The sequence below is a fragment of the Monodelphis domestica genome, chromosome 1 (genome assembly GCF_027887165.1).
Source record: "Monodelphis domestica isolate mMonDom1 chromosome 1, mMonDom1.pri, whole genome shotgun sequence".
In the NCBI taxonomy this organism is placed as follows: domain Eukaryota; kingdom Metazoa; phylum Chordata; class Mammalia; order Didelphimorphia; family Didelphidae; genus Monodelphis; species Monodelphis domestica.
Genome location: NC_077227.1, coordinates 70,204,627 through 70,227,849, shown reverse-complemented (window position 1 = coordinate 70,227,849; position 23,223 = coordinate 70,204,627). Strand labels below are relative to the sequence as shown.

At 38.1% G+C, this 23,223-nt stretch overlaps 1 protein-coding gene across 10 annotated transcripts in view; it reads right to left on the bottom strand.

Moving 5' to 3' along the window:
* Window positions 1-8,049: 8,049 nt before the first annotated feature.
* Window positions 8,050-23,223, bottom strand: part of PKM (pyruvate kinase M1/2) — a 49,885-nt gene continuing 34,711 nt past the window's right edge. For 9 of the 10 annotated variants that reach the window (XM_016427318.2, XM_056800383.1, XM_056800377.1 and 6 more), the window contains 10 exons: window positions 22,925-23,085; window positions 22,099-22,190; window positions 19,653-19,784; window positions 18,986-19,172; window positions 18,092-18,362; window positions 16,946-17,096; window positions 15,938-16,090; window positions 12,563-12,729; window positions 9,786-9,967; window positions 8,050-9,025 (listed from right to left, as the gene is read on the bottom strand). In XM_016427318.2, the coding sequence (XP_016282804.1) occupies window positions 8,919-9,025; window positions 9,786-9,967; window positions 12,563-12,729; window positions 15,938-16,090; window positions 16,946-17,096; window positions 18,092-18,362; window positions 18,986-19,172; window positions 19,653-19,784; window positions 22,099-22,190; window positions 22,925-23,085 (1,603 nt within the window). In that variant the 3' untranslated portion in view covers window positions 8,050-8,918. Of the gene's footprint in view, window positions 9,026-9,785; window positions 9,968-12,562; window positions 12,730-13,177; window positions 13,342-15,937; window positions 16,091-16,945; window positions 17,097-18,091; window positions 18,363-18,985; window positions 19,173-19,652; window positions 19,785-22,098; window positions 22,191-22,924; window positions 23,086-23,223 lie in introns of all 10 variants that reach the window. The other variant, XM_007478544.3, reaches the window with a different exon arrangement.

Below are 23,223 nucleotides of genomic sequence, written 5' to 3'. Positions count from 1 at the left end.
AAAGAAAATGATTTATGTCTTTAATGAATAATGCTTGGAAATGATCAAATAAAATATATAAATAAATAAATATGGAAAAAAAATTCTAGTCCCATCCCTTTGTTGATTATTTCCTATTTATCTGATTTAAATTAAATTAAAGCTTATTTGTACAACTATTTGCATGTTGTCTCCCCCATTAGATTGTGAACTACTCAAGAGCAAGGATTATTTTTTAATATTTTTGGTATCTCCCAATGGTTAGCATCATCCGTAGCATATAATAAGGCACTTAATAAATACTTATTGACTGACCAAGCTGGGTTGGATCATGGAGATTGAAAGAGGTGCCATCTGCCCAGTTCTCATAATTTACAGAGGCGTTGGTGCAGAACATTAAACCTACAATCCATAAAACCAAGGAGGTGAGTGATTAGAGATTAAGAGACGCTCCCTGTGCCCCACCCCATCTCCAGCCTACATTAAGAGAAGCACAGTGTCTAGAATTAAAAGTCACAGTTCTGCTGTCTTCTACCCAGGTCAGGCCACTCAGGGATTAACATTATGTTTCTGACACATTTTAGACAGGACACTGAGAAGTTAAAGAGCAGTAAGAGGACAATCAGGATAGTGAAGGGCCTGAGATCATACCATTGAAGAATAAGTTGAGAAGAGTAGAGCCAAGATGGCAGAGTAGCAAGAAAAACAGCAAGCTGCTTCATTCCCACCCCCACCCCCCAAAAGCTGAACTTCCTCATAACAGGTCTAGAAAATACAATAGGCTGAAACCCAATTGGGAAATCCAAGGGAAAAAAATCACAGAAAGTAATTTTTCTGGCCCAGGTCAGCATAAGGAGATGGACAGAGATCTGTGGACATGGGGGATGGAGTCTGGCCAAAAGTGCTCGGCAGGGAAGAGGCTGAGAACTAGGGCAAGTGGAGGTCCCAGATCCGTCACAAGGGAGATGAAATGTGCATGGCACAGGGACAGGTGCCAGCTGGCAGTTCCATTGTTCATTCCCCATTTCCAGGTCACAAATCTAGGGCAGACTGAGGAGGGGGCATGTACATGGAATAACAGAGTAAGGGAAAGTCACAGGTCCTAGTCTGTGTACCTAGAGAGGAACAACTTCAGAAGCAAGTAGTAGCTGTGTATGGTATGGACCTGAGGAACATACTGAGTTCTCAACTCCAGCTTCTAACCCAGTCTGAAGCCTGCAGTGAAATAATTAGGACAAAGAATCCCAGATCAAATGGAAGCCTGCAGTTCAGACACTCTGAACCAATAGAAATTTCTGGCTGCCAATAGTGGCTATATAGCAAGCTATTGAAATTCCAAAAGGGCAAGCCCATAGACCTGTTGCTTGGACCCAAATCCACACCCCAAACTAGCAGAACTCAAACCAAGGAGATAAGATTTTGTTTGGATAAGACCATTTTGGGGAACACTGAAAGCTTGCAGGTTCCCATGCTAAGCTAACCCTGAGATCCTGGAATAACACAACACTCAGTATCCAAAGAAAGGAACAGCTGGAAAAACTCAGACATTCCTGCAGAGAACAAACTCCACACAGTCTGAAGTAAGGAAGTAGACTGGAACAATGAGCAAACAAAAAAAGAATCTCATCATAAAAAAAACTATTATTGTGACAGAGATACTCGAGGCACAAACCCAAAAGGAATGTTTCTCAAAGATTCAAAGACTCAAAAAAATAAAATAAAATAAAAAGACTACCTGGGCAGAAATTCAACTAGAATTCTTAGAAGAAATATAGCAAGAATTTTTGAAAAAGTTAAATGTTAAAGGAAAGTAATGAATGCTGGAGGGGATGTGGCAAAGTTGGGACATTAAAGTATTGCTGGTGGATTTGTGAATTGATCCAACCATTCTGGACAATTTGGAACTATGCCCAAAGGGTGCTAAAAGACTCTCTGCCCTTTGATCCAGGTTTGTACCCCCAAAGAGATAATAAGGAAAAAGATATATACAAAAATATTCATAGCTACCCTCTTTATGGTGGCAAAAAATTGGAAAATGAGGGGATGCCCTTCAATTGGGGAATAGTTGAACAAATTGTGGTATATGTTGGTGATGGAATACTATTGTGCTCAAAGGAATGATGAACTGGAGGAATTCCATGTGAACTGGCATGACCTCCAGGAATTGATGCAGAGCGAAAGGAGCAGAACCAGGAGAACATTGTACACAGAGATTGATACACTGTGGTACAGTTGAATGTAATGGACTTCTCCATTAGAGGCAATGCAGTGATCCTAAACAACTCAGAGAAATTTAAGAGAAAGAACACTTATCCACATTCAGAGGAAAAACTGTGGGAGTAGAAACACCAAAGAAAAACAACTGCTTGATTACATGGGTCAAGGGAGATATGACTGGAGATGTAAACTCTAAATAATTACCCTACTGCAAACATCAACAACATGGAAATAGTTTTTGATCAAAGACACATGTAAAACCCTGTGGAATTACACGTCGGCTACAGGAAGGGGTGGGGTAGGGGAGGGAGGGAAAGAATATTATTCTTGTAACCAAGAAATAATGTTCTAAATTGACTAAATGAATTTTTAAAAATTAGTTTATTCATTGAAAAGCCCAAAATTAAAAATTAATTAATTTTTTTTAAAAGAAAAAGTTAAATGTTCTTATAAATGAAATTAAGAGTACTAGGAGAAAAAACTAGAAAAGGCAAAAATAATGGAAGAATTGGAAAGAGAATTAATAGCTTAGCACAAGAAGCACAAATTTTGCCCAAACAACAAACACCATAAAAATTAAAATGGACACAAAATGTAAAATAAATAATTTTGAGTACATCAAATTAAAAAGATTTTGTACAAATAAAACCAATGTAACCAAAATCAGAAGGGAAATAACAAACTGGGAAACAGTCTTCATAACAAAAACCTCTGACAAAGGTCTAATTACTCAAATGTACAAAGAGCTAAATCAATTGTACAAAAAATCAAGCCATTCTCCAATTGATAAATGGGCAAGGGACATGAATAGGCAATTCTCAGTTGAAGAAATCAAAACCATTAATAAGCACATGAAAAAGTGCTCTAAATCTCTTATAATCAGAGAGATGCAAATCAAAACAATTCTGAGGTATCACCTCACACCTGGCAGAATGACTAACATGACAGCAGAGGAAAGTAATGAATGCTGGAGGGGATATGGCAAAGTCCGGACATTAATGCATTGCTGGGGGAGTTGTGAATTGATCCAACCATTCTGGAAGGCAATTTGGAACTATACCCAAAGGGCTAGAAAATTGTGCATATCCTTTGATCCAGCCATAGCACTGCTGGGTTTGTACCCCAAAGAGATAATAAGGAAAAAGACACGTACAAGAATATTCATAGCTGCGCTCTTTGTGGTGGCAAAAAATTGGAAAATGAGGGGATGCTCTTCAATTGGGGAATGGCTGAACAAATTGTGGTATATGTTGGTGATGGAATACTATTGTGCTAAAAGGAATAATAAATTGGAGGAATTCCATGGAGACTGGAAAAACCTCCAGGAAGTGATGCAGAATAAAAGGAGCAGAACCAGTAGAACATTGTACACAGAGACTGATACACTGTGGTGCAATTAAATGTAATGGACTTCTCCATTAGTGGCAATGCAGTGATCGATCTTGAACAACCCCAGGAGGGATCTAGGAAAAAAAAAAACACTGCATTCAGAGGGAAAACTGTGGGAGCAAAAACACCAAGCTAAAAACAATTGCTTGATTACATGGGTCGAGGGGGATACAATTAGGGATGTAGACTCTGAATCCTAGTGCAAATACCAACAATATGGAAATGGATTCTGGTCAAGGACACATGTAATACCCAGTGGAATTGTGCATTGGCTATGAGAGGGGAGGTGAGGGGGGAGGGCAGGGAGGAATAGAAAATTATTTTTGTAATCAGGGAATAATGTTCAAAATTGACCAAATTTAAAAAAATTTAAAAAATTAAAATGGACCAAATAAAAGCTAATGACCCCATGAGACAAATATTTAAATTTTAAAAAATGGAACAAAATATAAGGTATCACATAGCAAAAACAACTGATCTAGAAAATGAGTTGGAAAAAAATTACCTAAATGCCATGACCAAAATAAGGGCCTAAGACATGTTTCAAAAAATCTTAAAACTTCTAGATCTCAATTTGGAACTATGCCCAAAGGGCGACAAAAGAATATCTACCCTTTCATCCAGCCATAGCACTACTGGGTCTGTACCCCAAAGAGATAATGGACAAAAAGACTTGTACAAAAATATTCATACCTGCGCTCTTTGTGGTGGCCAAAAACTGGAAAACGAGGGGATGCCCATCAATTGGGGAATGGCTGAGCAAATTGTGGTATATGTTGGTGATGGAATACTATTGTGCTCAAAGGAATAATAAAGTGGAGGAGTTCCATGGAGACTGGAACAACCTCCAGGAAGTGATGCAGAGAGAGAGGAGCAGAACCAGGAGAACATTGTACACAGAGACTAATACACTGTGGTATAATCGAACGTAATGGATTTCTCCATTAATGGTGGTGTAATGTCCCTGAACAATTTGCAGGGATCTAGGAGAAAAAAAAACACGAATAATGCTTGGAAATGATAAAATAAATTAAAAAACAAACAAACTTCTAGATCTCTTAGAACTAGGGGGCAAAATGGAAATAGAATTCTCTAGTTGCTTTCCTGAAAGAAATCCCAAAAGGAAAACTTCCAGAAACATTAACTATAATATACAGAACTAGGTCAAAGATAAAAGTACTGAAAGCAGAAAGAATTCAAATATTGAGGAGCCACAGTCAGGATTATAATATAGCAGTCATCACTATATAAGAACAGAGCTTATAATTATATTCCAGAAAGCAAAAGAAATAGGCTTATATCTAAAAATAACTTGTCCATCAAAATCAAGCATAATCCTACAAGGGAAAAAATAAACAAAAAATGACTCTTTAATGAGAGAACTTCTGAACATTCCTAATGAAAAGGCCAGAAATGTCAAAACAATTAATTTAGGAATAAAGAGAAATCCCACCCACCCCAAAAAATATAAACACGAACAATCATAAGGTACCAAACAAGGCTAGACTGCTTACTATATTCTAATATGGGGAAGATGATGCATGTATCTTCTCTGAACCCTATTATCATCGGGCTTTATAGAGGGAGTCTAATTAGATAGAAGGCCTGGGAGGGGTTGTTTTTATCCTAAAAGAATAGAAGAGAGGGGAAGGATACACTGGGTTGGGGGGAGGAAGGAGAAGGTTGGGGAAATTCTCATATAGATTGTTCAAGTAGAAGTCTATAAAAGCAAGGATTAAGAAGTGGTGGAAGTGTCTGGCACTTTAATTTCACTCATCTGAACTGGTTAAAGGGAAGAATACATACACAGAACTGGATACAGAAATACATTTCACCCTTTAGGGAAAGAAAGAGGGTAGAGTGAAAGGGGTATTAATGAGGATAGATTAAGGAGAAATTAGTCCTAAACAAAACAAACTCTAAAGGAAGTATAAAAGTAATAGTACTTTTTACTGAGGTGGTTAAGAATTGGAAATTGAAAGGTAGTCATCAATTGGAGAATGGCTTAAGTTACAGTACATAAATGTGATGGAAAGATATTGTGCTATAAGAAATTATGGTGATAGTCTGAGAAATCTGGGAAAACTAGAACCAGAAAATGTGTATAAAGACCACTTTGAGTCTAATGAGGGAGAAGGGGACAGCAAGGATCAATGTGGTAACTGTTGATTATAATGAGTATTGTTTTTCTTTTCCAATAGGTTTGGGGGTGGCAGAAGGTAAAGAAGGCAATTTTTGCAAATTGGGAAAAAAATTATCTTGAAAATTTGAGGGAATGGGGACTGGGAACATTAAGTCCACAAGATTTAGGAGAACTGGTAGTTGTCTTCAACTATCCGAACTCTCACGTAGAAGAGATTTGTTACTTACTTCAGCAGGAAGAACTAGGGACATTGGCAAGACTACAAAAAGTAGTCTTGACATAAGGAAAGTCATCCTGACAATAAATTGATGATATCCTACTAAATCTTTGATGGTGAACCTGTGGTACCCATGCCAGAATGGGCAGCTCCCTTTCCCCTCTCCATGTGCCTGAGGACATTTCTCACCTGCCCTTCTGCCCAGCAGCAAAGCACTTCCTTAATACCCTGTCTGGGGAAAGGGGGAAGGGGAGGTCACTTGAAGAGTTGCAGTTTGGGCACTCAGATCTTTAAAAGGTTTACCATCACTGCCCTAGACATCAAGCGTCTTCTAGGGTTGGATGATTATCAAGGATGCTATAAAATGGATTAAGTTTGGCCTGAACTAAATGACTAAATGAGTTTTCTTTCAATTGTGAAAACTATAGTAACCCAGATCCTTTAAGGGATTACAGTAATAAATCTTATCCAGTTAGTCAACTTTTGCTAAGCTTCAGTTTTCAGTACGGTACTTCTTCCATCCATCCTGTACTCTGCTACAGACGAATTTTCCAAGTCTCATTTTTAATCTTGGCAACGTCCCTACTTCAGATTCTAAGACACCATAACTTACCAGAATCCCACTCTATAGTATAGCAATTTCTGGCTTTATTCCATAAGGTGACCACAAGCTATTATTTAGTTCCTATTATTTCATTAGGGTTTCCCTTCTCCAGGAAATTTCATCCTCTTTACACAAAACCCTGGATCTCCAGACCTTCAAAGTCTAACTAAGTAGACCTAGGTCTGTCAGGTCTCATTTATTTAGATGTAGTCTTGCAAATTAACATCTTTCTCAGTAAACTAACAAAATAACTTCAGTGCCAAAGGTCGAGGTTAGACAAAAACAAATTCCAACATAATTTAACTGCTTAAATACCTATTTTGCTAAGCACTGATTAGGACTTAAGGATATTAGGACAATTTGGCAGCAATATTTTGCCTAGAAGAGTGTGGAATGATCTTGAAGTGTTAACTATTAAACTTTACTTTTACTTATTTTTCCATGGTTACAAAATTCATAATTTCCTCCCCCACTGCCAGAACTGACAAGCAGTTCCACTGGGTTATATATGCATCGTTGTTCAAAGCCTCTTTCCATGTTATTCATATTTGCTGTAGAGTAATTAAAGGTTAAACTTTAAACCAGGAGCAATGGGTGAAAACTATCAAGAAGCATCTTAGCAATTCTTGTTTCACAAAACAGTTGGCTGGGTTTTTCAGAATACACACAGTACTCATTTTAACATCTGCCATTAGATGTTAATAATTCTTAAAAATAAAAACCACCAGAACTACTTTTGGTGGCAATGGTATAATGAGGAATTGTGACCTCTTACTCAAGTTCTGACCAGGTATTAGAATAACATGAAGGAGAAAATAAATGGCTGAGAACCAGGTATAAAGATGGGAAGTACGAAGTTTGAATGTGGTCCCTGGCAATTCACTCAATCTTCATTTCCTAGCATTTAACAGCTTTTCTGCCTAGGAATTTTGTATTGATTTTAAGGCAGAAGGTGAGGGTTTAAAAGAAAAACCAAGCCTAAATAAAGCAGGGATGGATGGTAGTCCTAGACACAGATCCCTTGGATAGCAAAGAGTAGAGGTGAGGGGAAATGGTACACAGCCCAAGAGGAAAAAGACACTTATTTACATGAAAAACCCACTATAGATAATCCATAACAGTGGATAACAAATCCTGTAAACTTGGTAAGATTTCAATATTTCTCTTACAAATTTTCCTTCTGCTCTAATTAAATTTGTTAATGAACAATAAGCACACAAGATGTGATATTCTTATAACAATGACTTTCCATAAAGGAAAGTCAAGACTCATGATACTATTAATAGGAGCCTGTGTATGACAAGTTTAGGAATTAGTTAGAATATGGTCCATGGTCAGACCTGTAGAACAAGATTATCCTTTCAGTGTGGTTTGTCACTATTGTTAAGGGTTTAGGATTCCCTGCCCTGTTCCCTTTCCAACCATACCACCCCAATCTTCCCTACCCTCTACCCAAACAGAGCTGTTAGAATGAGTCAAAGCAGAAAAGAGACGCACCAGTATTTCAGCTTGTGTTTATTGACAAATGATATACTCTACAGGCAAATACAGCACAGGAGTGTAGGTTTCTTCCAGACTGCCAACAGAAGAGAAATATTGGAGGAACACAAGACTCACAATGTGAAGGCTGATGAGTAGTGGCAAGGAGTGTATGACTAGAACAGAGGGGACTATTCAAGGTAAAATTCTTTCTTTGATTTTAGGGCCACCCCTCTCACTCCAACTGGGGGTGGGGACTGATTTATGCCTAGAAGTTTCTTCCACCCAACAAGATGGAAGTGCCTTATAAGGACACCATTTCTAAATATCACATTATTCACCAAAACGTGTACTGAATTCAGCTTAGTATTTAAGACTAAGACACTTTCATTTTCATAAGAGGTGGTCAAAGGGAGGGTGGTGGTTCCTCTGGCCAGGAAGATGTAGAAAGCCAGTACACATTGAGGACTTGTGCTCAAGAGGGACTATGGCTGCTGCCTACTTTGTGTGCATGAAGCATGTCTTGACCAACTTAAAACACAATACTGACATGTTACTTTAATCCCCCCCATGTCAGAAATGACCTGTAGGTACCCCAAGCTAAGCCACAGTAGTTGCTCTACCTTACCCACCAAAGGGATGTGCTAACTGATACCAAGGTTTTTAGGTGGGAAGGATGGAAGATAGTTCTAATATAGTTTCTTTAAGAAACTTTTAATCTTTTTTTTTCTTTTTTTCTTTTTTCTTTTTTTTTCTTTTTTGTTGTTTAGCCACCTAAAGCCACTAATAGCTAGGAATGGACAACACCATAACCAGCTGCAGATCTAATGGATGATGCAGGCAAGGGTGGGAAAGTAGGATGCTGGAGTTCAAAGTCTTCAAGTGCCCCTTTATGGCACTGGCAGTACGCGCATGGTGTTGGTGAAACCTGGACCTGGACGCCAACCATTAAGCACAATGACCACATCACCAGTCTTTAAAATGCCGTGAGCTTTGCCTAAAAAAAATGAATCAGAGAGAAAAGTGTCATAAATTGACCATATTGTGGAACTTAGTCCTTCCAACTAGAGGTAACTAACTCAGATCCACAGGAAACAGCCATCCATTGGTTATATAGGAATGCAGGATGACCAAGGAACTACTACTCACAGTTTATATTAGTCAAGTTTCTTTTACCAGCAACATTCTTTGGCCACAAGGTGGCATTAGGGCTGAGGCTCAGACAAATCCAGAGTATATATGTGTGACATTTTCTGGTATATATAAACATATCTAAAACAAATTCTTCCCAGCGGTTTTTCTTAAATATTCTTATTTCCTCCTACTTCTAGGAATATATTGCCAATTCATACTGTTGGACCATCTTTCTCATTTCTAATTGATGTTTCCCTTTTTAATTATTTTTTAATTGATGTCAATCAATATCCAATGATACATTGCTCCAATGAGTAAAAACTGGGAACCCATCTCAGGGATGGGCCAGAATGGGCACATTTGATTCTGGATTATATTCCTGCTCAGTTCCATTCCCATACCAAAAATCTACCTTTCAGCCATGGAATTCTGGGATTTGGGTTTTGTACCAATCTAGGTAGTCCCAATTATTTTTTAGAGCTAAAATTAGTTTTAATTCACGTGTGTGTGTGTGTGTGTGTGTGTGTGTGTGTATAAAAGAACATATACAACTACGTCAATTAATCTGGTAATATAAAGTCTAATCTTAAGTTACTAAGAGCAACCTTGACCTTTTTACATACCAACATTCATGCCAAAGTTAACCCTAAGGTCCACATCTTCAGCCCAGGACTCATTAACGGGATCCTTGCATAGCACAGGAAACACGCCTCGGAACAGATGAGCCTGACGTGCAGCCACAGGGCTACGGGTAACAGCAATGATACTGGCACGGGGACGGTACCTGGCTACCAGATGGGCAGACCTACCAAAAGGAAAAGAAAATTAAATCAGGGTCCTAGAAACTAAATCACCTGACCACATTTCTCATCAGCAAGCATGCCACAATACTTAACTAATATTACTATTAAATCCTTTTCTTGTCATCTCTGACAACACTAGACCAAATTCTGGATATAGAGCATATAGTAAATAATTTCAGACTGGTGGACTGCTTGAGCTTGGGAGTTCTGAGCTACAATGTGCTAAAACAATTGTTTGCACAAAGTCTGGCACCAATAAGGTGAGCTTCCCATAGAGGATGTGAAGCTACTTAAGTAGAGGCAAACACACCCAGGTGAGAACTAGAGCATTTCAAAGCTTCTATGGTGTACAGCAAATGTATGGAAGATTGGAAGATCTGAGCAAAATAGGGAGACAACCTCAAACCACCAAAAATCCCACTTGTTTGGGAAATAAATTTCCCTTAATCACTAGTTACATTGTAATGGAACCTTATCTTCAGGTCTCTGAACTCAAAACCATTTAAACTTTCTGTGAAACTGTCAAGAGTGAGCTCTTACTAAGAGTTGAAAAAGATGTATAAGGAAAAGGTCAAAGTGAGTCCCAGGCAATCTTTTACAATCCAAAAGATGAATATGAAGGTTACCAGGAAGGTCCCAAGATATCAAGAATTCAGACTACTCCCACCTTCAGCTCTTCTACCCAACTCCTCCCCCTATACCTATAACTTTTACTAAGGCCAAAGAAAAGAATTAATAGTAAATATCACATGGCTTAAACCCATCCTGGAAAAAGCCTTATTAGTTGTCTCATTCACCATACCTTTCACTCTCCCACATATGCCACGTGACTTCACTATAACCTGCTGGGAAGCATGCAGATAATAGAACCTGATTCCTACACTCAGCTAAGTATATCAGATAAGTCAAGTCTCTTCAGCTGAGATTCAGGGTTCACATTGCCTCTCTGCAGATTTATCCCTGACTCCTGTGTATTTCTCTGGCATGCTTAAACGTGACAAAGTTCCAAGTCTCATCCTCAATCCTCAACTTACTCAAGGTATATAGCTGGGTGAAGAAGACATTTAGAGAAACTAAGAAATCTGAATGATAACCAACTTAGCTGGTCAGTAAGATATTCAGTATTCTACCCTTTGTTGTTTTATGAAGAAGCATGACTCTTCGACAGTATTTCCAAGGGGGTCAAAGAAAAGAGATACACCAATGTGGTTTATGGTAAGTCTAAATTTATGGAGGAAAGAGTTATACTAGCTATAAACAGAAGAATTCTAGTACCTTTCTAATCTAATTCTATGGAAATTTCTGTCCATTAGCACACTGAGAAATTGCAAGTGGTGAGAGAAGCCATAGCTTTTCCTAAGAGTAGAAGATAACCAAAGACTGTCAACACAGCAAGTGATTCCATCACTGCTCTGCAGTACTAGACCAAATATAGCATATGAAGAAGCAGGCAGCAATTAAGGAACCTAGGAATTGCTACAGTTGAAACCTCAGAAGATTCAATAGCTAAAAATAGTTAAATAGCAAAGTTCAGGTCTCTTCCACAAAGGTCAAATTTTAAATGACCATGGCTACAATCTTAGCAAAAAAGGGAAGGCACCAATCATATGGTTGTCTTTCCCTCTGTGACATTTGATGCTCTCCTTGATCCTATATTCCACAAACAGCAAGTTGATACTCATGGATGAACTGACCCTGCACATATTTCCTATCTATTCTGTCTCCTAATAGGAAGAGAAATATATTTTAGAGGAACCATAGGCATGAGGTATCAGAGACTAATCTCAGCAAAGTGTATGTACATCAGAAAATATTTTGTAAAGTACTGTCAGATATTAAGTACATAATATCTGCAAATGAGCTTACCTAGGATCCTAATATTGCCTGGCTAGTATGCCATAGGGGCTGAGCTATTTTAAATTAAGAGGCCAGAACCATTTATAATCATTGGCTTATCTAATGTTTTTATGTAAAAAGATGCTTGAACTTGTATGAGGCAAAGATACAGTGAAAAGATATCCATAAGTGGAAAAATATAATCAATTCATTCTCCTCAGCAAGTACAAACACATCTCTCCCTTCCAATTCAGCTTATACCAGTTTTCTCAGCTTAGCTCCTTCTTCCAGTTCAATACAAGGTTAAGTTACAGGGTTTTGAATTAATGAGGGGCCATCTAGTTCCAATTTCTTTATTTTATGGATGAGGAAATTTAAGGCCAAAAGGAAGATGAGTCTACCAGATGTGTTCGTGAACAAAGCCACCGTATTCTTCTCACTGCACAAGTTTTTCCAACCATTCTTTTGTCAGAAATTGTTCAGCACTAAAAGCCACTCTCTCATATAGTCCAAAGCACTGTTAGAGGCATTTACACTTTAAAGGACAACCAAGCTTCACCTTTTCAAAGGTGTGAGTCACGATGAAGCTTCCAGTCTTCTAACATCTTCAGATGTTATCTTACCTTCTACTGGTTTGAGATCAGATTATCTTTAATTGGTTGGTTATCATACTTCTGAAATTCTGTGAGGATTTTGGCTTCCATCACATGTTTCTGTGTCCTCTCATCTTGACCTTCCCCAAATGACCTGCCACCTCCTACCTTCCAGACTTGGTGAGAACGATAATGGCCCCACTGCAACACTTGAAGGAAGCCTCTACGGCACCCGCGGCAGCAGATTCAGTGGGATCCTTGGTTATGGGAGTCAGGCGTCGAAGCTCCTCAAACAACTGCGTGTGAAAGATGGCAGCCTCTGCCTCTCGGGCAATCTATAAGAGTAATAACCCATCCCGTCCAAGGGGACAAGAGGAGGGAGGGACAGACCACATCTTTGTCAGAGCTTCAGTGGTAGATATGAGAAGTATGATGATACAGGCACACCTAGTAAGAACTAGGCTGCTATATTCAAAGGGACTCTAATCTGAATCCAGAGAGGGGACAATTCTGGACCCAGATCAATGACCATAAGGAAAAGTTTCCATGTGCATATAATATTATTTCCTTTACCTTATTTTAAAACATCAATAGACCTATATGGAAGAACTCCTATCCTACTATAAACTTCCTAGATCTCCTGAATTTTCTGATTTAGGGCAGAGAGCAGCAAGACATCATTCTGATCTTTTGGAAGCCATGGTCTTCTGCAGAGGACTTTCTTTCCCCTTAGGAATAAAAAACTTGTTATCTGTAGTTACTACCTTGCCCATAGGGCCCTACCTGCCACTTTCCGTCAGAACTATCAAAGCTGATGATAAACACTTATAAGAGGCCTCTACAGCACCCACAGCCATGGCATCCGCAGTACTTGAACATGCTGAGGATCGCATAAGTCCTTCAAAAAGATGGCGGTGGTATGTGGCTGCCTCAGCCTCCAGAGCTATCTGTAAGCCAAAGTGGGATTGGGAAGGAGAAGGGAAGCAAAGAAAGGGAAGGAAAAAAAAGAACAACACAAGAGACCAGACACAAGGAAAGATAGAATTGAATTAAGGAACATAATGCAACCCCCTAAGTTAATTGGCTAATTTGATCCTCAAAATTATAAAAGGCAGCATGGTGAAAGAGTTCCAATAGTTCACTGGGCTAGCTAAAAGGTGGTGAAATATAGTATGGGAGAGCTTTAAATTCTTGTTTTAAGTTTTTTTGTTACAAAAAGTTTTTTTTTCTTTTTCAAGGACTTTTTTTTTTAGAGAAATTTGGCTCCCAGGCACATCTTTCAATTACAGAGCAATTTCACCAGTCAAATTTTGTTTAATTTAGGGGTTGGGGTGGATTGGAATAAGAGAACGGATACAAAGGCAGGTATTTGTTTTATTTTTCTTAAAAGCCAAAATTCTACTCTGGGGGCTCATTCTGGATCAGTATGCCAACACTGTACGGATGCACATTTATTAAGAGATGAACCAACTCAGCTTTGAGGTGCTTCTTTCCTCTGAATAAGGTTTCACCACATTGCCTTTAAGATAGTAATAGTTAACAAGAACAGGGTCTCCTTATATGGCTGTTTTGTTCCCTATTTAGAGCACTGTTTCTAAGCACATACAAATATTCTATTCTGACCAGTGAATTACTTTCTAGAACATTTAGATAGGCAGCCAAGTAAACTAAACATTTTCTTATGGTGCCATAGAGTCTAGGAAATCTGCGGTTTAATAACTAGGGCAGTTAGAGAGCAAAAAGGATCTGCTTGTTTTAACCATGAGTTATAGGTAGGCAGACTAACATATATAGTTTAGAATTCTCAATGTCTACTAGGAAATCCATAAACAACCATATAAAGAGATACCCCTGGAGCAATTAGGGTAGCAAAGCATGCAGAAAGTTTAATATTTAATAACTTTAAATTCTTATCTAATGATTAACAATTCTGAAGAATGAAGTTAAAGTTGCTGTTTAAATGATTGGCTAGATCAAAGAATTTAAAGTGAATTTTAGCTGAAGATTATAATGCTAATAATTAGAAAGACTTTAGGGAATGGAGAACAAGGAGAAGGAAGAATCAGTTCTATTAATTTAATTGGTCATTGTAAGCAGAAGTGTCTGAATTTTTTAGACTGATAGGATTCATTCTGCTCTAATAAAGAATGAAAACCCCAAAACATGGCCACAAGTTATCACTATACCTATGTTCTTATTTGTGTATCATTAACCTTGAATAACTAAAAAAGGAGAGAAGTAATAAGTATTTAATATTGAGTGAAAATATCATTATTGAATATGTCAGCTTCTAACTTTTACATGAAAGAGCTTGATATCCCCTGGGTTAACAGTAACAGGTGAGGTGAGTAAATTTTTGTAGCTACTAGTTATTAGTTAACAGTACTCATAAAAGGAGCCCAAATAATGCTGTTCAGTTTCTAGTTTTACAATTCTCTTCATTCCTTTTTCAAATCAAGGAGGAAAAAAAATCCTTTATATTTAGGAAGTTTATCCTCCCCAACGCTCAATACAAATCAGGGCATTTCTTAAGGTTTACTCAGGTGTAGTAGTTCAGGCTGCTGGGATTGGACATGAAGGGGAAAAACCATTACATATGTCATCACTCAGGAGACAAATAGAGAATCTGTGAAATTAGGCACAGAAAGAATCCTAATTCCATCAGGATGGCCCATTGAAGATACAAGAACAAACATAATTGTTGTCCAGGCTCCCTCCCTATATTGCATTAAAGCTTAAGATCAGGCTAAAGAGATTAAATAATATACCCATCCCGATCCTGCGGGGAAGTCACTCTTCCCTTGACTTTTGATCAGGTCTAAGTGAGAAAAAAAAATGTCTACCAGTACAGGAACAGTTCCCAGCCAATTTTGACACAAAACTACTACTTTATATACAATTCTGCCATAAAATGTTAGCTAAAAAGTTATTCTCAGAAAAGCAGTAAGATGCTAAGAGTTTACTGCAAGTTAGGCAAGTATTAAAATACGGCTAAAAAAAACCAAACAAATAAATAAACAAACAATATGGCTGACACAAATGACTTTAGAAGGTGGCTTTCTTCTACACCAAGGGGATAGAAGGCAGGTATTTTACTCTAAGATACTAGAGATGAAGTTTGGTATAATTGTCTTCCCAAGGAAATAGGTTATAATAAAATCAATTCATCTGGCTGCTTAAGCCCAATACAGGAAGATCAGGATTCAGCCCCTAGAAAACCCAGTTTGACAGACATCCTGAGGACCCAGAAAAGTAACAGAGAAAAAAAGCACTATGAACATGAGGAAGAATTTAGGACAAAACAGAAGAAGGTAGGAATTGGGAATGTGTACAGGACTGTGGAGAAGGAAAGCTTCATTCAAACATTTACAGGAATATAGTGGTGGCTGGGAGGGTATTGAGCCTGGTGTGCATGTGAATGTGTTTCTCCAAGGAATAAAGCTACTTTCCTGTTAAGACTTCCCTCCTTTAAGACCAGGGTGATGGACAAATTGTTCATCTAATCACTTTCCCTTATTCTGAATAAAACAAGGGATCACTCACCAAGTGCTGCATCTGCACAGCTTCTACTGGGTAGTCTCCTTTGGCAGTCTCTCCAGACAGCATGATACAATCAGCTCCATCCAGGACAGCATTGGCTACATCACTGCCTTCAGCCCGAGTGGGTCGTGGCTTCTTAATCATGCTCTCTAACATCTGAGGAAATGCCACAACAGTATAATACTTTCACTCTTTCCCTCTGTTTTATAAATATTGCTAGTCATTCTGACTTGAGATATATTAATTTCAGCAACCACATGCTCACATATTTAGTCCAACCTTAATTTTTTTTACCTACAACCTTATCAGCAAATTGTTCAAGGTCAAATATCCAGCATGTGTCAAAATAGGGTCATATTGACACCCAGGCTGGCATTCTATATGCTATTCTAGAATACCTCTCCCATAAAACATGCTAAAGTTAAATAAAATATTTAACCTGACTGCTAAAGTCTAGAATACAATAACATGGGAAGCTAAATCACTGGGGAAATTCATCTTCAAAGACATTCTAAATATCTAGAAAAATCACAGAAATGTGGGTCCAGCACTGAAAGTAGCAGCTTGGTGGCTTTTAAAAAAGCTAGGTCTGCTTTTTCTAATGATTAGCAACTAATATATATTCAAGTCAAAAAGTCCCAATCCCAAACAATTTATTAGAGGTCTGGGATGACCTAGGCTAGTGATGGCAAACCTTGGGGAGTAAGGGGGGTGTTAGATGTCCTCTAGCATGTGGAGACAGGGAGAGGAGCAGCCTGGTCAAGTACCTCTGGCTTTCTAATAACAAATTCTGGAGTAAACTGTGTGGGCATGCCCTGAGGACTTCTGGGTGCTGCCTCAGGCACTTGTGCCATAGACTCACCACCACCGGCCTAGGGCACTATCAATACTATACTAATGCTTTAAGGAAATATCATAAGGTATTTAACTAAAAATCAATGTTTAGAATTCTAACCTCCACTAAATGGTGAGCATGGGAGGGCAAAAAAAGGAAGGAAATAGGGAGAATACCTGAGTGGCACAGATAACAGGTTTCCCAACTCGATTACACCTCCCAATCATCATCTTCTGAGCAAGGAAGACTTTTTCTGCAGGGATCTCAATACCCAGGTCCCCTCGGGCAACCATAATACCATCACTGGCTTCCAGGATCTCATCAAATCTGAAATCACAAAAAAGCTCAATTTTTTAGATAATGTGAAAGTACAATGTGTAAAGGACAGTAGATATCAGCTTAAAGCAGGAATTAGCTATGTGAGAAAAGTCCTATAACCTTCATACTGATTGGATAACAGAATAAAGGTTTTTTACTATGAGGTCCAGATGGGCAATAAATCCCCTTAATAAGATTATAAATATTCTAAGGTGACCTGGTACTTTCCCTATAGAAGGGGGAATTAGCCATTAGTGTATTCCATTTACTATCTCAAGTATCCAGTCATTTTCCTCCATCATTCCTAGGACAGGAAAAGTCCTAATTCACACCAGTTGTAGAAATAACAATAGATTGAGTCAGAAGAAATTACTTACAGCTTACTACCTGAATGTGATCTTAAACATGTAGCAATTTCTATAGGACTTTGTTCCCTCATCATGTAACAGATAGTAGAACAGATCATTTCTAAGACCCCTTTCCCCCTTCTTAAGCTTTCAATCCTATGATATGTCAAAGTGACCTGCCCTTTAGTAGAAAAGGATTAGGAGGCCCTATGTTTGAGGTTCCTAAGAAGTGATGCTACTAGAGCTATCATTAGAACCTTACTAAGAGGCTGTTCATTCCCAGGTAAATGGGGTATGGTGGGGTTTATTGAAGATGCAAGGGACCATAATTTACTACCATATTCACCCCTAAACACATGCCTTCTAACCCCCATATAATACCAAAGAGAACGGCACTACAGTAAATCAGTAACTTCTGGTTAATAAGGGCAAGAAAAATCACCGTTAATGACTTTGATATCTTAGGTTGCTATTTATATTTTCCTTAGCAACCAAAAATCTCCCTTCAGCTAGTTATCAGTACCTTCCTAAACTAGTCAAGAAAGCAATAGCTTAAAATTCCTCTGGTGGGACTATCCCTTGGATTCCATTCTGAGACAGAAAATAAATTATCTCCTCCTAGGGGTGGGTCACTAAGCACTAGTCCTTTCCTCTCACCTTCGGACCCCTTCATGGTTCTCAATCTTGCTTATGATCTTGATGTGTTTTCCTTTGTCTCCCAGGATCTTTCTGACTGCATGAACATCATCTGCCTTTCGGATGAAAGATGCAAACACCATATCCACATCTTGCTCCAACCCAAACTTGAGATCTTGGATATCCTTCTCAGATACAGCAGGCAAATCTACAGCTGCCCCAGGAAGGTTCACACCCTTCTTGCTGCCCAGACTTCCACCATTCTCTACCTCAGTCACAAGATAATCATCACCTTGTTTGAAGAAAAAAAAAATCAAGAAGCATTAAGTATCTACTATGTGCCAGGCGCTAGAGACAAAGATGAAAACGAAACACAGTCCCCCTTGTCCTCAAAGAGATTACATTCTATCAGAAGAGGCAACATGTACACATATAAAAGTATATAAAGTAAATGTTACATAGGGAGTATAAAATACGAAGATAGTTCAAACCTCAAGTAACTATAAATCTAGTCAGCTTATTTATGCCCTTCCTTGAATTAAGTCCAGTAGCAAAATGGCTACTGATTCTTTGTGCTATTCTCCCCCAATTATGAAGACACTTCATTTATACAATTTGGTCCAGACTCTGGTGCCTCCTACAGGAGCCATCCCTTTCCTTCAAATTTTCTATACAATGGATTCAAGAAAGAGTATCTTTTACCCTTTCTATAAGAAGCAGAAGGGCTGTGGGGCTAGCTGAGAACAAGCTGTAATCGAAAGAATAAAGGAAAAATTATAGGCTCCATCTGAATGCAGACCAAATTACATGCCATCCAAAAGAATTTCTGATACATTAAGATTGAGGTTACTTTGGAAGCAAGTATTGGAGCTTTTGGCAACAATTCTACCAGACCCATGCCCAATTAAAGTATACCTTTCTCCTTCACAAGCAGAGAAATGAGTCCATCATCCACATAGATTTTGCCACCTACATCCACCACTCTGCAAATGTTTTTGTAGTCTACCCACAGAATGTTCTCATCACATTTTTCCATATAGTTATCATCCAAGGTGATCTTCAGAGTGTTACCCTTCTTCAGCTCCACTTCAGCAGTACCACTCTATGGGTGGAAGAAATTAACTCTCATTAGTCTGCTTGTTAATGAGTTCACTGTAGATGGATGGGACTTATTGGGAAAGAAACCCACATTTTCTGACCCTCAGCTAGAGAATATACTTCAAAATTGTCACAATCACAAATCTCATCCAACTTTTACAAACATTAAGAATTATCACAGGTACTGTTAAACTAGTGAATAAAAAAAGCCATCACCCCCCCACACACAGCAGGGTATCAGATCCATAAGCATGAATTTCTAAGGGTTCTTTGGAATCATTTTGATTAAGGCAGATGTTCTTAACCTTGTCTTGTGTCATGGACACTTCAGAATGTTTTTAAATGTCTAAAACATAAGACTACAAAACTGAAATGCAGTTATCAAATTGCTTTAAAAAGTCCATGGCCCCCAGGTTATGAACCCTGGATTAGTATACCACGTGTCTATTTCACCTTGCATGCACCCATGTCTTTGATTACTTACACCCTTGATGAGTCCAGTACGGATCTCTGGTCCTTTGGTGTCCAAAGCTATAGCAACAGGCCGGTAAAGGACGGGGTCAGAAGCAAAGCTTTCAGTAGCTGTTCGCACATTTTTGATAGTCTCTGCATGGTACTAAAGAGAGGTTTAAAAAAATTCAAATAACAAGTCTTATACATCTTTATTAACTATTACCATACCATGTCCCACAGTCCCCAATATCTTCATAAGACTGGATTATGGCTATTTTAGACAGTCTGTATCATTCAGGAATTAAGAGCATAATATATAGGATACATTGTTGCCACTACATCTCAAATAACCCTTCCTCAGACTGGATTTTGATATGGGAATTTTTTCTTTTTTTTTTAAAAACAGAAGAAAACTTATCTCAAATTGGGCAGGAAAATTCCAAGTCAAGATTGGCGATTGAGCAATTCCTTCATTCTTTATTGACTTTTCACTTTTCACCAAAATGAAGGTAGTGTTCACTTTTCATGAGTTAAAAAAAGTGATCAGCTAAATAAATACATCCGACTCAGTCATATTCTGGGGTTTCAGAATTACCAAAGGTAAATCCCATTACTAATAGATTCGAGTTATTTTCTATTCTCAATCACTTCTTATTTCTTCTTTTAAGATCTTTTACCCCTTTAATTTAAATTTAAGATTAGATAGTCCCTGTGAAAGATTTCAAAAGTGAAATACAACTCTGGACTCAGTTCTTCCTTCTGTTTGATCATTCAGTATACAAACTGCTAACTTGTTTTGCAGTGGCCCTGATGAAATTCTTCCTTGAGGATTCTATATTTAAACTACATAAAAATAGCCCCTTTCTTAGACCAAGAGGGTGCTATGTCACCCCCAAATTCAGCAGTGACACAGACCACTCATATGAATCAACAGATGGGCAATCTGCTAACACCATTATATGATCAGAACACCTGTTAAGTCTTTAATTTAAGGAGGGAGATGGACTTCAGTACTGCATGGAAGAACATTTAAAATTGGCACGGCTCAATGTGCTTCTTAGCCTTTATTTCATGTTGCCTAGCTGTTGAACCTTCGGCAGAGTCAGACAAACTGTAAAAGCCATTTAGTCAAGTGTAGCCCAGTTAGCATGTTGAATCAAACTCTAGCCAACAGTTTTCCTTCTTTTTTATTTAAAAGCTAGGTCTCCTTACATTGAAAGACTGTATTTTTTACAAGATGAGCAACCATGGTTCTAGACCTCAACATATTAAGTTAAGACTATAGTGCCATGTCTAAATTCTTATATTATTTAGTAGAAAAATAAATTTAAAGGAAATAACCAATACAATAGGAAAAAAAGTTCTAGGCATGAAAAAACAGAAGCAGTTCTGAAATGTTGGATGTTTCAAATCTATTTTAGTTCCTATATCCAATATGAACAATATAAGTTAAGGCAAAAATCAGAGCCTCTAGCAGCAAGTTGCTAATGCCTTTATAGCTCTCCCTTAAATGCCAAAGTAACTTCTGTAAGCAAAACAATCTGTTCTTTTGTAAGACTGCATGAAATCTCATTTTGTGTATTTTTTTAGTAATCTCTTACAACCTACTGATTCTATCACTTGAAGGTGCTGATTACTGCCTATGACCTTTACAAGGCTAGATGCCTGCCAGGCCACAAACTGTTTATGGAATGATCCCACAATGAAAAGCCTCCTATTTCTAGATGGAAGAAACACTCTTCCTTGGTTTCATTCCTTAGGATCTTACGCCCAGCTAAAACTTGATACCAGCTTCTAAATGCCAGAGGGCAATTATGAATAACTCATAGGTCAGCAAATGCTGCTGATCAAGGAGTTCAGGAAAATAAGAGAAAAGGGGAAGCTACGTTTGTTTTTAGGCTGCTAAGCCCCAGCGCTAATCAAAAGTTATGCCTTTAGAGTTGGTCCCGAGTGCAAACACCAGGCTCCTGAAGGTAATTTGAAAATATATTATCATTTATTTCACTGTCGGAGGGAAGGACCCTCATTATTTATCTTGTATGTTCATGATTATTTGCATATTCTCCCATATAATGAGCACCATGACAACAGGAGCCATGTTGTCTACCTTTATGTACTAGGTATGGATATTAGCTGCTGAGTACCTGACACATAGCAAACAAAGTATAGATGACACAAAAGAGCCTAAATACTCAACTCTAATTATCATGATGAATTCTGAATGAACCATCCCATATACTTTGAGCAAAAAGGTAAAACTAATGGACAGAATACTCTATATCAGGCTTAGTCAATCCATCAATTATTTTGTTTAAATATTCTTCTTTCTTAAATGAGAAGGCAAGAAAAGGGGTTTATCCAGAAACGTCAGTTTTATATTAATCAACTTTTCTTTTTTAAATCCTTGGATGCATTAAGCAGCACAATTTATAGGAGGGACTCCTCCCTGCTCCTCACAGCCCTGATAGAATCCTCACCTCATGAGATCCATGGGAGAAGTTTAAACGAGCCACATTCATTCCAGCTTTAATCATCTCTTTCAATTTCCCCACATCTCGGGAGGCTGGGCCTATGTGACCAAAAAAAAATGCATAAATAGTATCTAATTATATGATAAAAGTCATGGTCTCATATTGCTTTAAACATTCTTTGATTATCTTTGCTAAATCCTATTTCTGTAATTGATCAGTAATCAATTGAGAATACTCAATTCCCTTGTCTTTCAGCATCCTCCCACCTCCACTTGTACCCTTCTCTGTTGATTCAGGACCAAAAACAATGGACAAGATTAAGTCAGAGAATTTAGAAATGCACAAAACTTGTTGCCCAGGGAAGATTATCCAAGGTCACAAGTATAAGAAAATGGCACAGTTAAGATTCAAAGTCAACCCCTTGGCTCTAGACCCAGTGTTCTATCATGTTGTGCCAATATTGTTCTCATTGGAGCAGTTTGAAAGAGGCTTTTTAGGTCCAACCTATCTCTTATACCTCTTATTCCCTTCCCCAGGGGAATTTTCAGGATCTCTAAAGAAATGGAAGGGCATTCTGTAGGTTGCCTTTCATATTTAATACTGAAAGAAAAATAAGTTACTTCCAACATCAGGATTTTAACTCATTCAGTCTCTTATTTTCACCAGCCTTATTATCAAGATTTATAAATTCATCTGAGATGAGAAAAATCTTTCTACTTCAAAAGTATATGTTCCACCAAGCATTCTTTGTAGCAAAGGAAAGTTAAAGATTGAACTAGCTGCACACTGTTATAGCACTGGGGTTCTTCAAGTGTGAATTATGTCCACTCACCGATAGTACAGATGATACTAGTGTTTCGGGCATTAGGGGGCTCTGAGTCGATGTCCAGACGGCACATATGTTCCAGAAAAGTGTCGGCCATGGCAGCAAACAACTGCTGGTTTGGAATATTTGCACTTACTGTGCTGGGTTGTCTGACCAAATCCATGATGCTGAGTCATAAGAAAAAAGGACAGAGTCGGTAATAAAAGAATCCAACTTCCAGATCCTATACTTAACAAAGTATAAGATTAATAATGCTTGGTTATAACATTGATGGGAATAAGCAATTGGACTACCAACATTACAGC